The 16,969-nt window shown below is 41.4% G+C and overlaps 2 protein-coding genes across 2 annotated transcripts in view; both read right to left on the bottom strand.

Annotated features, from left to right (window-relative positions):
- Cenpi (centromere protein I) overlaps window positions 1–11,655 on the bottom strand; it is a 54,066-nt gene extending 42,411 nt beyond the window's left edge. The window contains exons 1-6 of the mRNA XM_021188448.2: window positions 11,570–11,655; window positions 10,940–11,065; window positions 9,441–9,672; window positions 7,889–8,026; window positions 2,508–2,626; window positions 2,105–2,212 (exon numbers count right to left, since the gene is read on the bottom strand). Coding sequence (XP_021044107.1) covers window positions 2,105–2,212; window positions 2,508–2,626; window positions 7,889–8,026; window positions 9,441–9,657 — 582 coding nt within the window. The 5' untranslated portion in view covers window positions 9,658–9,672; window positions 10,940–11,065; window positions 11,570–11,655. The remainder of the gene's footprint in view (window positions 1–2,104; window positions 2,213–2,507; window positions 2,627–7,888; window positions 8,027–9,440; window positions 9,673–10,939; window positions 11,066–11,569) is intronic.
- A 2,014-nt stretch (window positions 11,656–13,669) lies between these two features.
- The window catches only part of Tmem35a (transmembrane protein 35A), an 11,045-nt gene continuing 7,745 nt past the window's right edge, over window positions 13,670–16,969 (bottom strand). The window contains exon 2 of the mRNA XM_021188136.1: window positions 13,670–15,197. Within this exon, the coding sequence (XP_021043795.1) occupies window positions 14,814–15,197 (384 nt within the window). The 3' untranslated portion in view covers window positions 13,670–14,813. The remainder of the gene's footprint in view (window positions 15,198–16,969) is intronic.

Raw genomic sequence — 16,969 nt, 5'->3', positions numbered from 1 at the left:
TACAGTCCACCATGGCAGATACACACACACTCACATACAGTCCACCATGGCAGATACATACATACACTCACATACAGTCCACCATGGCAGATACATACACATAGTTCTCATTTTAAAAAGACAGTCATGGTCAACCAAAACAGCTCAGCAGGTAACGAAAAAACAGTTACCTGTTGCCAGGTCTGATAATCTGAGTTCAAGACAAAGATGCAGAGTGAACCAAGTCCAGCAAGTCGTCCTCCAACCTCCTCATATATGTTGTGGGATACCCACATATCCACACAAAATAGATAAAATGTAGGGGACAGCAAAATGGCTTCACAGGTTTAAAAAAAGGGGGGGGGGGCGCCTTCTGCCAAGCTGACAAGAGGAGTACAAGTCCCAGGAGTCACATGGTGGAAATAGTGACCCAACTCCCTCAAGCTGTCCTCTGACCGCCACACATGTGCCCTGGCATATGTATACACACACACACACTAAACAAAAATATATTCTTTAAAATAATAAAGTTCAACTTCTTTAAAAAAAAACTCTCTACAATTTATTGCCAAACCCTATTTCTCAGTCTTACCAAGCACTACCATCCAATACCAACCTCACTAAGTCAGGCTGCTCTATCTGTAGTCTCCTAAAACACAACTTCCACATCTCACAGCCGGAGATCCTCCCCTCAGAACTAACACTATTTCCTTCTGTCAGAGCCCTAAACCACAGAACATGGTGGCACACCAGCACTTGGCAAGCAGAAGCAGGCAGACCTTTAAACTCAAGGGTAGCCTGTTCTACATAGAAAGTTCCAAACGAGCCAGAGCTTCATAATGAAACTGCCTTTAAAAAAAAAAAAAATCACAAATTCAATTCACCCTTCCTAGGCTTGGCTTAATGCTTACATCTTTTATGCCTTTACTAATCACTGATTTGCATGGTTTCATTATCGTATAGTAACTACTATCTTCTATTTTGCCGTCTTTTATAATTCAACTTTTGAAAAAGTGTGTAGGGTGCTTTGTCTACATTGTATATCTATGTATTACATGTGTGCAGTGCCCGCAGAGGCCAGAAGAGGGCACCTGATCCCCTGAAACCGAAGTTCTAGTAGATTAAAGCTAAAGATGGTTTTGATCCACCCTGTAAGTGCTAGGAATTGAACCCAGGCCCTCTGAAAGAGCAGCAGCTGCTCTTAGCCACTGAGCCATCGCTCTTGCGTTGTTACCTTCATGTGGTTTCTTTAATTCCCTTGCTACATTTTTATACTACTGAAGTACAAAAAGCTAAATCTTTTTAATCTAGGAACTAGAAAGATGGCTCAGTGGTTAAGACCACTTACTGATCTTGCAGGGGACATAGGATCAATTCCCAGTACCCACATGCCAGCTTACAACTGTTTATAATTCTAGTTCCAGGGAATCCAACACGCTCTTCTGAACCCCATGGGCACTAAGCCTGCAGACAGTTCCCAAGCATACATGTAAGCAAAACACTCATACACATAAATACATCTTTAATAAAAAAATGTATGCCTACCCAGAACAAGTAAAGAAACAGGATGGTAACATGAATTTTCATAAATAAACATATGAATTCCATTCCCAAAGCTAAGAGGAATTTGGTTAAGTATGTGCCTTATGTGATCAGTAAACTATTGATTGTCCTTGAAAATATTCTAGGTGGCCAGTAGGTTCATTTCTTGGCATTATTAATATACTAATAGGAATAATTATGCTATTTAATAAAAAATCAGTCTATTTGCAACTTGTGAAATATATTTTCCTCCTTAATGGTTTTGATGTAGTTTTTGCAGTGTCGAGAAAATTCACACCAACTCTCCCAAAGGATTCTGATGTAGTTTAAAAGGGGAAATGACAATCACTGGGCTACATCAACAAAACTCTTGTCTGTAATGTTTTCTTAAAAAAAAACAGACAGCAAATACCACAGATGCATTAATCTGTGAGACAGTGTGGCAAAGATATCTGCTGTGTAATTCTTTATGCCTTCTGCATTCTTAACATATCTTTAAGTATAGAACACTCATTAGGTGGCATGCCAACATGTACAAATAGAGTATTTGACTGAAGCTCAATGCTGGTCGATATTTACTTACCAGAGTATCATCTTGCAATGAAGCAAAAAAGAAGCCATACAGAGAATAAATTTGCTTCTTATGATCAATAAAGTCAAACATCGCAACCAACCAACGATAAAAAAGTACCTGTTTGACAGAGAAAAAGCACCGTCCTTAGAGAAATGTAACTAATTGTTACAGAGGAATGTTAATTCCCACCCCTCAGGGTTATTTTAAAAGCTTCTAGCACCAAGTAGGATAATAGATTTTTATTTTGTTGTAAAAAATTCTTTTTGAACGGGGTCCTTTTATCAAGCTACATTGTTCTGAAACCACAGGCTATGTACAAAAGACCACTGCCATTGCTCCATAAGTGGCTCTTCTCTGCTAGCCCTTAAGTGGCTTCTGAAGGACTTATCATCAAAGTATCCAAAAAGATTACCTTGGTATTACCAGAACACTTGTCAACACAGAGCCAGGATACCGCCTTAACCACAGAATCTTCTGATATGTGACTTTCTGGAATCATGCACTTCAATATCCGTGAGTTTACAGCATTCCCTGGAAAATGGACCACTATTAAATTAAACTGGATTTTAGTGTCTCAATCGTTCCTTTGCTATTATTCCCTATGGGTCATGACTCTTTAAAAACCTCTAAAACAAACAAAAAGGCAAATTATTTTGGGTGTGTACATGTCCACATGCGTGCAAATGTGTATGCATGTAAGCATGCATCTGTGCAGAGGACAAAGCTTGGTGTTAGGTGTCTTCCTTAACTGTTCTCCACCCTGCTTCTCAAAAAGCATTTGTATTTTATTATTTTATATGTATGGGTATTTTGCCTGCATGTATGTGTGTGTACCATGTGCATGCAGGGCCCACTGAGGTCAGAAGAGGGGACTGGATCCCCTGGAACTGGACTGAGAGACAGCTGTAAGCTGCCATATGGGTGCTGAGAATCAAAGCTGGGTCTTCTGGCAGAGCAGCAAGTGGTCTTAACCACTGAGCCATCTCTCTAGCCCCATCCACTTACTTTTTGAGACATGGTTTGACAATTAAGCTAGAGCTCACAGACCCAGATAGACTGGCTGCTCAGCAAGCCATATGTATCCTCTGGTCTCCATCTCCACAGCACTGGGAAAGAAAGACCCTGGCTGGCTTGCTTGCTTTATATATATATATAAAATCTTGTTTGCATACACATATGTGTGTCACATGTGCATCGGAGGCCAGAAGAGTGTGTCACATTCCTGGGACTAGAGTTACAGAAGGATGTGAGGCACCAATATAGGTGCTAGGAGTTAAACCCATGTCCCCTGGAAATGCAGCTAGTGCTCTTAACCACTGAGCCATTTCTCTAGCCCCTTGCCCTTGACTATTAATTGAGTGCTGGGAATCTAAACAGAGGTTCTCATTCTTGTGTGGCAAGCACTTTGACAACTGAGCCATCTCCTCAGCTCTTAAGTCAAATTAGTTGACCCAAAAAAATCTATTATTTTTTTTAAAATTAGGTTAAGGGACAAGGCCTGGTAGCTCTTGCCTTTAATTCCAGCACCTGGGAGGCAAAGGTAGGTGGATTTCTGTGTTCAAGGCCAATCTGATCTATAGAGTGAATTCCAGGACAGCCAGGGCTGTTACACAAGAAACCCTGTATCAAAAACATAGACGGACATTAAGAGCTGACCATGGAGGTACAGGCCTTTAATCCTAGCACTCAAGAGGCTGAAGCAAGATTATAAGTTTGAGGCCAGTCTGAGCTACATAGCATTACCTTGTCTCAAAAAGAAGAAATGAGAAAAGTGTTTCCTTTTGATTAAATGATTAAAATATTTAGCAATTTGATCATTTTGATGATTGCAGGACTCGGTGAATATCAAAAGATACAATGTGGATGTTTTTCAATCCCAGGGCTCCTGCACATGAGGCAAGCACTCTCTCACTGTGCCATATCCTCATCCCTATACATTCAATTCTTAAAGCATCATAAATTTTAGTATTATATGAATTATAACTCAACACTAAAAAGCCTTTCAATCACAAGGAAATCTCAAAGTGTCTTTTACTTTAGTTTTGCAATAATACAATAGATTATTATTAATGGGCTAAACCTACTAGCAGGTATCTTCCTGAGTTGTTAAGTTTAAGAATTTTTTTTAAAGGGCTGGGTATGGTAACTCATCCCACTATTCCTAGAACTTGAGAAGCAGAGGCAGCTGGATCTTTTAAGTTTCCGGCCAACCTGGTCTACAGCACGCGTTCCAGGACAGCCAGGGCTAGAGAAACCTTTCTCTGTGAGGGTGTCAGATCTTGGAGTTACAGATAGTTGTGAGCGGCCATGTGGGTGCTGAGATTTAAACCTTAGCTGCTGAGCCATCTCTCCAGGCCCTGTGAAACTCTGTCTTGAATTTTTAAAAAAGGGGGGAGTGGGTGCTAGAGAGATAGCTCACTTGTTACGAGTATATACTATTCTTGCAAAGCACCAGAGTTTGGTTTCCAGGGTCCATATGAGTGGCTCAGAACCAACCGCAACTGTAGGTGTTCCGTGGCTGTGGTGCCTCTTAGCTCTGCAGGCACCAGCATCCACACAGACACAAAGGCAGGGTTAGAGAAAAGCAAAAACAAGCAACAAAAAATTAAAAATAAAAAGTCTCTTAATAAAAAAAAATGATTTCCCTGGCAATTCTAGGTTTTATTATCTCCCATTTCTATCCAGTAGCCATTTAAACTTTCAAACAGCCATCCTTGCCAGAGAGCAAATGCAAAGTGGGGGTTCTACACTTACTCTATTTTCCTTAGTAATTTCTAAAATTAGTGGACAGTCTAAAGCAGTGCTTCTCAAACTGTTGGTTGCAATCCCTTTGAGGGTCATATATCAGATATTTACATTACGATTCACAACAGGGCCAGAATTACAGTTCCGAGGTAGCAATGAAAATAGTTTTAGGGTTGGGGGAACACCACAACCTGAAGAACTGTACTAAAGAGTAACAGCATTAGGGAGACTGAGAACCATGCATCTAAAGGCTCTATGCATGTCTGATACCATTTTCTACCATACCTACTCCCAAAATGCTCATTTTAATGTCCCCAGAGATAAATGTAATGATCTAATATGGAGAACAATACAGAAATACCTAACAGAGAAAAAAGGACTTCCGATGGCAACATTTGACCTCAGCGAATTTCAATTTAACATAAAAATAAAAAATTAACAGCCAGGTACAGTGGTGTACACCTTTTTTTTTAGTACTCAGGAGGCAGACCCAAGTAGATATCTCTGAGTTCAAGGCTAGTCTTGTCTATATAGCAAGTTTCAGGCCAGCCGAGGCTACAATGTGAGACTCTGTCTCAAAAAATAAAGAAGAAATAGATAAATAAATATAACAAAAGCCAGAGGTTATCCTCTTTCCTTTTCAGTTTTTTTTAGATAGTCTCATTAGGTGGCCCATCCTGATCTTGAAGTCAATACAACCCTCAGGCTCAGTTTCTCTAGTGTTGACATCTACCTATGCGCACTACCACACTGACTTACCTTTCAAATATTAGAAACAAATTTCCAGAGCCTGAAGCATTTTCCAACACCTCAATATCTGGCATACATCAGGAAAAGCTTCCTACCATTAATTTATGGTTGGATATCAGATATCCATTACATATCCAAAGGGAAAAATTATAAAAGACTGCCCATTCTATATATACTTTTAAAGGGAGAAACAAACGTAAAATTGATCTCGGCAGAAAGCAATGGATCACAAATTTCTGAAAAGGTATGAGAACTAAAGTATCTGAAACCATGACCTGCAAGGACAGCAATCCATTATGTCTAGTTTAACAATCTAGGAACACATAGAACTAATCAGGTAAAGAACAGAAACAGGATACTTGAAATCAGCCAGTATGTTACCTTTAAAGTGAACGCACATATAACCACATTCACACCCACTTCTGTAAACAGAATGGAAGGTTATACATTAATATGCAAAGACAAGAAAACAGTTTGTGTTAAAGCATAGGTATCATAGCTGTACCATTAGCAAAAACTGTGGCAATGTAGGCATAGACACTAGAGTTAGGAGATGCGATTTTCCTGATTCTAGCTTTGACATTAAGGCTCTTTGATCAGTATGGGCCTTTCTTCACATCTTTGTTTTATCTTCTACATTTATTTGTGTGTGTGTGAGTGTGTGTGTGTGTGTCCCTATACTGTGTCATATGCGTGGAGGTCAGAGGAGACTACTAGTGGGAGAGTGGGAATTGGTCCTCTCAGTCCACTACGTGGGTCCCAGGAACTGAACGCAAGTCTCAGGCTTGCATGGAGGCCTGATGAGCCAGCTTGTTGGCCTATACACACTAAAATGAAGATGGGCTATTCTGTATGCGTGAATTCAGGTGAGAGAAAGCTAAAAGTAAAAAAGACAGTGATCAGGTGGTATTTCTTAGTCTCTCTCCTACCTCTCACTCTAACCAATGAACTTAGGACAAAGAAACAGGAGAGAAAAGCATTTTAACTGCCAGGGTCAGATACTGAAATGAAGACGGTATAAATAGAACCTTGTCAGGTAAATAGAAACCTAAAGCAATGAAACAGACTAAGCAATCTTTCTTTTAAAGACCCTCTTTGGGAACACTAATTAATCTATGGTTCTGAAAAAAAAATACTAAAAATGGTTCCTTGCATCTGGTAACAGAGTCCCACATGCATTTTTACTTATGAAGATGTGGTAACAGGTCACTTTCAGCAATATGCACAGATACTCTTGGCTTACAAAGCAGTCTAAACATAGAAAATCCCACATTGCCATTGTACATAAGATCACTAGATTGATCTTTTGGAGAGAATAGGGCAACTGATTTCAACACAAAACTTAATTCAAAAAAATCTTAAAGGCTGGAGGGGGAGGGTGCAGGGGGGAGCTCGGAAGTTAAGCAAACATGACCATGACGCTCTAGCAGAAGGCTTGTGTTTAGCTCCTAAGACCCACATGGTGGCTCACAACCACCAGCACCAGAGTACTCCGCACACTCTTCTGACCTCCAAAGACACCAGACACACACAAGGTTTACATACATGCATGGAAGCAAAACACTCATACACATAAAACAAAATAAATACATTCTTAAAAAAGCCTAGCTGCAGTGGTGCACATCTATATTCCCAATACTTGGGAGGCAGAGGCAGAAGGATCAAAGCAAATCCAAGACCAGCCTGGTCTACTTCGCAAACTCTAAGTCAACTTCAGTTATCTCATTATGTCTCCGCGTGTGTATATGCTTCTCCTGTGTTTTGTTGGCCTGTTGGTTTGTTCTATTCTGGTTTATTTGCCTGTTTTACTTATTTTTTCTTTTTCTTTCTTTCTTTCTTTCTTTCTTTCTTTCTTTCTTTCTTTCTTTCTTTCTTTCTTTTTTCTTTGTTTTTTTTTTTTCAAGACAGGGCTTCTCTGTGTAGCCCTGGCTGTCCTGGAACTCACTCTGTAAACCAGGCTGGCCTCGAACTCAGAAATTTCCCTGCCTCTGCCTTTACTCCCAAATGCTGGGATTAAAGGCATATGCCACCACACCCCGCTTATTTATTTTCTTCTAAAGAGAGAGAAAAAGCAAGTATGAGGTCGGATGGGTCAGGAGGTGGGGATGATCTGGGAGGATATGATAAAGGAGAAGCCATGATCAGGATATATTGTATAAAAGAACCTATTGTCAGGCAAAACCAAAAAAGATACAGTACATTTCCTTTCGAAGGGAAAAAACAAAACAAAACAAATAAGACCCACAAACTGTGAGGAAAGGCGGAACTAACAAGAAACTGATAACAAATGGAACCTACCAAACTTGCCACTGACTGCCACATTCAGTAAAACATCAATTGCCTCTGGAGCTAAGCCATTGCTCAAAGACACATTTTCTACAGTTTTCAAGTGTTTTTCCAAGAACTTATCTTTACTCAGTGAAGCTTTCTTAGGACCTGGAAAGAGAAAAAATAATGAAACAATGAGACCTTGAACATTCTTTCCGTGTTCCATCCTCAACAATTACAACCTTGTTAAAGGAACAGATTTAGGCAATAAATGTTTTCCTTCAAAAAACAAGCCTTAAGAGCCTTTATTACTCAATACTTTCATCATGCACTGACATCTCTAGTGTGTGTGTGTGTATGTATGAGAGAGAGAGTGTGTGTGATATTAAGTATGAGATAGACAGAGTGTGTGATATTAAGTTAAATTAAAACCTCTTTCAAATTAGGACAATTCCCAGATTCTGCAGTGCAATGAATTACCTAGAAATCTTTATTTGTGTATATAGGTGTGCGTGTGCCCATTCCTGTTTATGTGTAGTCATGTGGGGGGGGGGGGCAGACAATGGTGATGCTGCTAACGCTCCACCTTTTTTTTTTTTTTTTTTAAGAAAAGGATTCTCACTGAACTGGGAGCTCTCCCAATTTGGCTAGACTTCTGGCTAGTAAGCTACAAGAAGTCTCTCATCTCTGCTGCCCTAGTACTTCCAGTATTAGCATATACACGATGCCAAGACTTTTTACAGGCACACTCATCAACTGGACCTCTCCCCAGCCTACTAGAAACCTTTTAAAAATCACCATGCCAGGTTCCATCTCACACTAACAAAATCAGATGGCTAAGAGTAGATGACAAACATTAATCTGTTTGGAAGATTCCCAGGTGATCACTGTGTCTGCCAACTATGCTGGGGAGATGCCTTGTTTGCTCTATATTATATAATTTATAATTATTTATTTATATTATTTATCATTATATAGTAAATTCTCTATAAATGACTATTACATAAAAATTTGAATAAATGAAAACATGTTTCCTTTAGAAGCATCTTACAGGTGGACATGATAATGCCTTGAACCCTAGCATTTAGGAGAAAGATGCAGATAGAGCTCTGAGTTCGAGGCCAGTTAGTCTACATAATAAGTTCCAGGCCAGCAAGGGCTCAAAAAAAAAGTCTTAGACAGGTTCCCACTATATAGTCCAATGTAGTCTTGAATTATGTTCTTCTTACCTAAGCCTTACCCCCAGTGCTTGGAATTATGGGTGTATCTGCTACTGCATGCAGCAATTACAATTGAAATATTTTTAGAAATAGGAGTTTGGGGGCTGGGCCTGTAGCTAAGTTGCTAGAGTTCTGGCCTCTATCCCCAGCTCCACATAAAGCAGACATGGTAATGTACACCTGGAATCGCAACAAGCAGGAGTGAGAAGCAGGCAGATTGGGAGCTGCAGGCAACCCTCAGCTACAAAGGGAAATCCAAGCCAGCCTGGGATACAGAGACTCGGTCTCAATTCAAAAAAGTAAATAAAAACAATACAAAACCAAACCCCTGCACATTCACAAGGAAAGCAACCTGCCTTTACCTTTCTGGAAGTATCCTACCGCTATCTGCAGAGCATCTTCAGTTCGATCATCAGCACGTTTAGAATCTTCCACTGAACTGCTTTCTTTCAAGACACTCTTGGAATTGCCTGATTTGTCTTGCACCTTCCAGTCTAAGAGACTGGTCTGACGGCTAGTGCTGCCTTGAGAAATTCTCTTTCCTTGCTGGTAGTTTCTAGTAACCCTTTGAGTTGCCATCGCTGTATTCACATTCTAGACAGAAACAAGTGCCACATTACTATTAATCAGCTAGAGACACGACCATATTTGCTGGAATTCCCATCTGCAACAGGTAGTCAGTGACAAAGAATTCAGGAGACATAACCTGCATGCTACCGTTTTTGCTTGTTTTAGAAAGCCCTTGACCAAAACAGAAACAGATTAATAACTTGCCACTATAAAATATTATCAGTTAAACTCTGACAACACATGTTCCCTTTTAAAATGGCTTTGTCATATAAGTACAAAACCATTCCATTTCATGATTGCATACTTTTTCCATACCTACCCCTCCTTTTTCTCTCTACCCTTCCTTGATTTTGCCTTCACTCTTTATACTCCTTTTGTGTCAGTACTATGTTAAAACCACCACACAGTTTAAAAAGCTAACTAGTACCAAGAGCAGTAATATTATCCATTTATTAATTCCAACATTTAATAAATAATTACTGTATACCATCTTCATACCAAATGCAAACTTAGTTACCAGGGCTGTAAAAATAAAACATCATGGCACCCAAATTCATGAACTAATGAATCATCAACCTGTAACTAGTGTGGTGATAGGTCGGAAACAGGGTAGAGTAGTATTCAGAGAAAGCCTCTTGTGATGTTTGAATGAGAACCCTCCCCCCCCCCCCCATAGGCCGATATGTTTGAATACTTGGTCCCCAGCTAGTGGAACTATTTAGGAAGGAGTAGAGGGGCTGTGGCCTTGTTGGAAGAGACACATTTAGCTCTCTGCCTTGTGCATGTGGACCAGATATAATAAGCTCTCAGCTACTGTTCCAGTGCCATGCCTGCCTGTCTGCCACCATGATGGGTCATGGACTACACTACTCTCTGGAATAGTAAACCTTCAATTAAATGCTTTCTTTTATAAGTTGCCAATAGGAAAGTAATTAAGACACCTCTGTCAAGTGACCTTTAATTGAATCTAAGTACCATGGAGGAGTGTGCCACCTGAGCACGGGGTGGAAGGATATTTTATGACAAGGGAAAGGTAAGCATAAGATCGCTCAAGCGAACTTTGTGTGGTCAAGAAAACATGTCAACAGCAGTGTGGAAAGAGTGGGATGGAAGAAGAGGAAAGTTATGGATGAAGTCAGAGAGGTAAGCAAGGAGATCATATTGGGTCTTATAAGCAAAGAGTAGGCACTCTGACTTTTCAGTGTTATAGGAAACCGCAGGAGATATTAGACTAAAGACCATATTTTTTCTGTTGGGAAGACTAGAGTCCAGACGTGTCAAGAAAACTTACCAGGCCTTGGCAACAAAAGTGGATGACTGGCCTACAGTAGGCCTAGGCTGTGTAAAAGTGTAAAATAAGACACTCATTTAGAGGCAGACTGGATGCTCCATTCAGCAGCACATGCTCTCGGGCATACTGTTAAAGAGGAAAAACAAAACAACAACAACCAATTAGACACAGGAATGAGGGAAACCAAGAATGACCAATAAGGAACCAAAACTGACTTCTCAGGTTTTAGCTTCAAGTGGGAAAAATTTATGGGGAAAGATGGAATGATCTCTTCCATCTTTTAATCTCTTCACCCTAGAACGGATGAGACCAGAGCAAGGGAACAATTAAATTCAAATCTCAGGGAGAAGAGGTCTCATGACAGAAGCGTCCTATAGAGAGGTCAGGGAGCAAATTATGACCCCATTGGACGAACTGTTCAGCACGTCTCGTGGGTCAACTCACAAGTCACCTCCCCTCTCCACCCAACAGTGAAATCAGCAAACCACTCCCGACTAGGCCGATTCCTGGGTCCACAGGGGGAAATGGGATCCCAGCTATCCTTTTTGGGATTAATCCTACTTCCGCGAGTCACAGGACTCCAGAAGATCTCTGAGCCTCCAACCCAACCCCAGCCGCTAGGCAACTCACCTAGAGAACCTCTGCGACCACACAGCCTCCGGAGCCCAAAAGCCGCCTCCGAGATTCAAAGGTGCGGCCCCGCCCCGCGCATGCGCCTGGGAGGAGCCCGCGGCGGCCGAGGAGTTCAGCCAAAACACTAATTGGCTCGAGTGCCGCTCTAGGGCGGGAGGTGGCGGCGCGCGGAAAGTGACGCGGCTCTCTGACGACGCAGCGGCTGGCTCCGCCCACGTAGGCCTGCGGCGCGCGCCCCAGCCAATTGCTCCTGGCGTCACTTGGCGTGTGGCATTCTGTGTGACTTGCAAAGGCTTGCATCTGCCCTTCTGAGTGAAATAGTGCTAAGTGGCTAGAATTTAATGCGGTCAAGTGTCCTGTTCATTTTGTCTGCATGGACCCCCCACATACACACACACCCAGATGTCGGGGCTTTGAATCTGCAGGAAAAAAATTTGAAACTCAAGTTTGACAATAAAGGTGGATTTTCCCCTATGTGCGTGGCTTAAAAAGTGTCGCTTTCGTGTAGAGTTGGCACAGTGGGGCTGAGGAAACCACAAGATCTGCCTGATTTTGACAGACAATGGGTAACAAGTAACTTAAACTCACTAAAACTAAACTGGGTGAGAGGCTAATATACCTGGAAGGCTCTGTCAACATGTAAGAAAACAAAAATCCTAACTTTAAAAAACTAACTGGCCTTAAACTAGCAAAACCAGCAACAAGAACTTAGGCCAGGGTCTAACTTTAGCCCCTAATTTAATATCTATTAAACTAGGAGTAAAACCCAGCGTGGTGTCTGGAGCCTGTTTATCCCAGTACAGGAGACATGAAGGCGAGGGATCACTGAAGGTTCAAGGACTCCCTAAAGACAGTGTGACCCTTGCCTTTAAAAGGAGAAACATGCCTAGGAATAAGAGATTAATTTAATGCCTCTCAGTGACTTGAGAGCATATTATTATTATGAACTTTATGCAAAAAATTATTATTATTATTATTATTATTATTATTATTATTATTATTATTATTATGGTTTTTGAGACAGGGTTTCTCTGTGTAGCCCCGGCTGTCCTGGAACTCACTCTGCAGGCCACACTGACCTCGAACTCAGAAATCCACCTGTCTCTGCCTCCCAAGTGCTGGGATTAAAGGCGTGTGCCACCACTGCCCAGCATGCAAAATTATATAAAAAAAATTTGTCATGTCAGAGAAGCATAATCGAGGATTAAGTTGAAGGATCTGAGATAGACTACAGCAGAAATGACTACCACGTCTAACATGGCTTTCAGAGTAGTTTGACAAACTCATTTACTCATGCATAAAAATTGAGACTGTCCATTTTTTTCTGATAGCTGCTCTTTAGTAAAATTGAAATTTTTATCGAGCCATTTTTCATGCTTTTAATGATTTAATAGACTCAAAGAAGTGTAAACTAGACAGGATTGAAGGCTTCACCCTCCTTTTCACAGATGAAATGGTACCCTAAGTGACAAAATAGCTTCCATAGCTTGACAAATTTGTGGCAGTACAACTTGTCACTTTGGGGACACACGGTGGTAAGAGACAGTTTCATATTTATTTAATGAACCCTTGGGGGTTTTCTGAAATAATTTTTCATCTTTTCCTTTGACTCGCTCAATAAAGACCTTCCTAAGCCTGGACACGGTATTAGGTTCCTGACTCTAAGGCTTTCCCTCTTGCATGGTAACAGCAAAAAAAGCATGAAGGAACTTAGAAAGACACAAGTTAACATCCTCACATGTATATTGAGATTATTACACCCTTATTCTCTTCTCCTTCATCTAGACGTTCGTTCGTTCGTTTGTTTGTTTGTAAGCCAGAAGCTAAGTTCGGTGGCACATACCTTTAACCCAGCACTCAGAAGGCAGAGGCAGGTGTATTTCTCGGAGTTCCAGACCAGCTAGTGAGACCTAGTTTCATAGAGGAAGAAGGGGCAAGAGAATCTCTACTTTGAGGCCAATTTAGGCTACAGAGTGAGACCCTGTCTTAAAACAAATAACACGAAAACCTCAAGAAATTCACACAGACAGAAGAAGCTGAGTCCCCTTGGTTACAGGAACCTTTCTCTCCAGATTTGCAGTCCATATCCACACCACGTCCTCCAAATTTCAAAAATCTTTATTTTGAAAGAGTGAGCGAAAGAAGACAAGTATCAATTACCAAGAACGATGGCACTGAAGAAATACAGTAAGCACTCTCCCTACACACAAACCCACCCCCTTCCCCATCACAACAATACAATATTAAAACCATCAAAGCACATTTAACAAAGAGAAACAGCAGTATGTAACTACAGAAGCAAATTTCCATACTGGTCAATCCAACTAACCCATGTCAAATGTCCCTCCCCCAGCTAAACTCCACCTTCTGGAATGCTGAAGAGGTGTAAAGTAGACATTTCTAGGGGGTGTTTTGGAGTTGTTAACTTTAGCAAAGTTGGGTGGGGAATCAATAGGTATAGAGAACTCTTCCTACAGATGAATACTGCCTACAGCTTCTCCATCCAGTTTCAGGTTTCAGAAAACCACTAGGGCTGGAAATTGAAACTTGTACCAGGACCAATCCCTGGTCCCTAGGTGGAAACAGTGGGGAAGCTTCAGCTCCTGGGTGGCTACTGAGAATGGCAAAGTGGGGCTGCTTTGTGCTTAAAACAAAAGTTGACTGTGTTTAGTCAAAGGTTATTAAAGAGCTCAATAGCTTGGGCTCAGACAAAGGCAAGGCGACCCCTCCCACTGCGAAAGATCAAACTAGGTCATTTGTTTTCCACCAGGAAACAACTCTCTTTTGTTCTTTTATTCTATCTTCTTTGCTGGAAACAATTTATAAAGGGAAGGACACTTGAGCAGGATTAGTTCAAGATCAGAGCCTCCTCTCTAAGTACGTGTATACCCAACGCACAGCAGTTAAATACATTGCCCCACACATAATCTCACAGTCACATGCTTGCTGGAGTCCATCTCACAAATACAACTCAATAGTAGCCATATACATGTACATGCAGCAAGATGTGAGTGTTGTTGCTCCAGAGGAATTAAAGGTGGTGCACGAATGTCAATGTGGGGAGGTCATTTTAGGGTATAGATGTACACAAGCCAATTAACTTACAGATTGTATTTATCTCTTTACTCCCAAGATAAACAATCAAAGGAAAACACACACACTCGCACACGCACACACTGACGTCATCTTGGGTGTCTAGGAAGCAACCGCCTAGAAGGTCCATTCTTTGTACTTCCAATTTTTATGACACCTTCACTTTGCCCTGGGGGGCCTTCTCATACAAGGATGGTTGCTCCTCTGCACTCTCAGGCAAGGCCTTCTTCTCAGAGGATCTGTCTTCTGGCTTGCGGGCAATCAACAGGCGGCAGGTGAGCAGGATTCCGAACACCAGAGCATGGGCGTAACGTTTGAGAGGATCACCGACCAGCTGGTGGAAGAAAAGCACAGCCAACACCAGCAAGAGCAGGAAGAAGTTGGCCACATCTTTGGGACGACCGGGTACCAGGGTCATGACAATGCCACAGGCCACTTCAAGAGCACCAATACTTTTCCGAAGGAGGATGGAATTGATGCCCATTTTCTTCAGCAGAGGAAGGGCTCGAACATAGCTCTTGTAAGCACGTTTCTAGAGTAGGGATATCATAAGGAAATCAATGCATTAACCGCATGGTTAACATTACAATAAAGAACATGCCAGCAGGAGTCTTTTCCCTACCATCATCTTTCGAAAGAACCATCGAACCACAAAGGCCCTCAGCCGACCCAAACCCTGCTAACACCTTGACCTTGAATATAGCCTCCTGAGCTGTGAAAAATCAAACGTGTTGTTCACAAACTGCTAGTCTGTAACATTTTGTTATGGCAAATCTGAATGGACTAAGATAGGCACCCAAAGTAATGATGCAGCAAAGCTGCTTTTGTAAGTACTTTTAAAAGTTGCCAGCACTCGGGAGGCAGAGGCAGGTGGATTTCTGAGTTCGAGGCCAGCCTGGTCTACAGAGTGAGCTCCAGGACAGCCAGGGTTATACAGAGAAACCCTGTCTCGAAAAGCCAAAAAAAAAAAAAAAAAAAAAGTTGCTGCCTGGAAATCACTAAGAAATCAAAGGAAGTGCACTGAACCCATAAAACTGGTCCATGTGATCCAAATCCATACTTTCTAGTTACTGCTTTGTCCAAACCCAGATGTAAGACAAGGAATGGGAAAGCCTCACTAATTTGAACTTCCTTCATTGGAAAGAATGGTAGGTTTTCTAAAGCAGAGTTGGAGTATATATTTGTAATATATACTCAAACATTCTAATGAGTTTTTTTTTAATCGGGCTACAGTTGACAGTACTTGCATAGCACGCATGATGCCTTGGGTTCAATCCTCAGGCTGCATATGTCACGCATGTTGGGACTTACCTGTAAGGCCAGCACTCCCGTGGTAAGGGCAAGAGAACTAGAAGTTGAAGGTCAGCCTCAGCTACATAAAGAGTTAGAGGCCATCCTGCTACACATGAGACCCAGAACAAACCCTAACTCCATTCAGTGGTTCAGTATTTATTGCTTCTGAATGCTAGACATTTTACTAAGCATTCCAAATGCAAATATGAATCTGTCAAAAGGCCTTAGCTTCTTGAAGCTTGAAGTTGAGAAGGGAAAGGGTAGATACTGAACTGTGTGAGTGTGATAAAGTGTAAAGTGTAGTATAAAATAATGTACCGATTATAGCTGGGGCATATCCTCAGATCTCAGATGGTGACAGCAAGAGTGCAATCTTAAAAGAAAAGCTGGTGTTTACAAGAACAATAAGGGCTTGGCAAACAGAAGACATGGAAGAGAGGAAAGGCCCTGAAGCATAAAGCAGATAAATGCATTGCAAATACTACCTCACTTTAGCATGGAAAGGGAAGAGAAGACATAAAATAGAAGCAAAACATACACACTGCATCGTGGGAAATTTTATTGTGCTATTGAGCTTTGGACTTTGGCCTATATCCAGTGGAAGCAACATAATTTGATTTTAAGGAATGTTGTATTGGAAACCATGGGGATGTATTGAACAGGTATACTTGCCAACAAGGAGATCGGATGAGATGCCTCGACTAGCAATAAAACACACAGAAGTTGCACACACACACACACACACACACACACACTCCAAACAAATAAGTATAAAAACAATTCTAGGGCTAGAGGTATAGCACAGTTGGGAGAGTGATATCTTATTTATGCAGGAGAATGAACTGAGAATCTTAAGACATACCGGTATATAGTCCTAGCCTGGAAGGAAGAGACAGGAGGATCTGAATGAAGGTCAAGGTCATCCTCAACTACATAGTGAGTTTGAGGCCAGACAGGGATTCTGAGACCCTTTCAGAAGGAGGAAAGAGAGGAGGAGGAGGAGGAGGAGGA

The sequence above is a fragment of the Mus pahari genome, chromosome X, assembly GCF_900095145.1.
Source record: "Mus pahari chromosome X, PAHARI_EIJ_v1.1, whole genome shotgun sequence".
In the NCBI taxonomy this organism is placed as follows: domain Eukaryota; kingdom Metazoa; phylum Chordata; class Mammalia; order Rodentia; family Muridae; genus Mus; species Mus pahari.
This window is presented reverse-complemented; position numbering and strand designations above follow the sequence as displayed.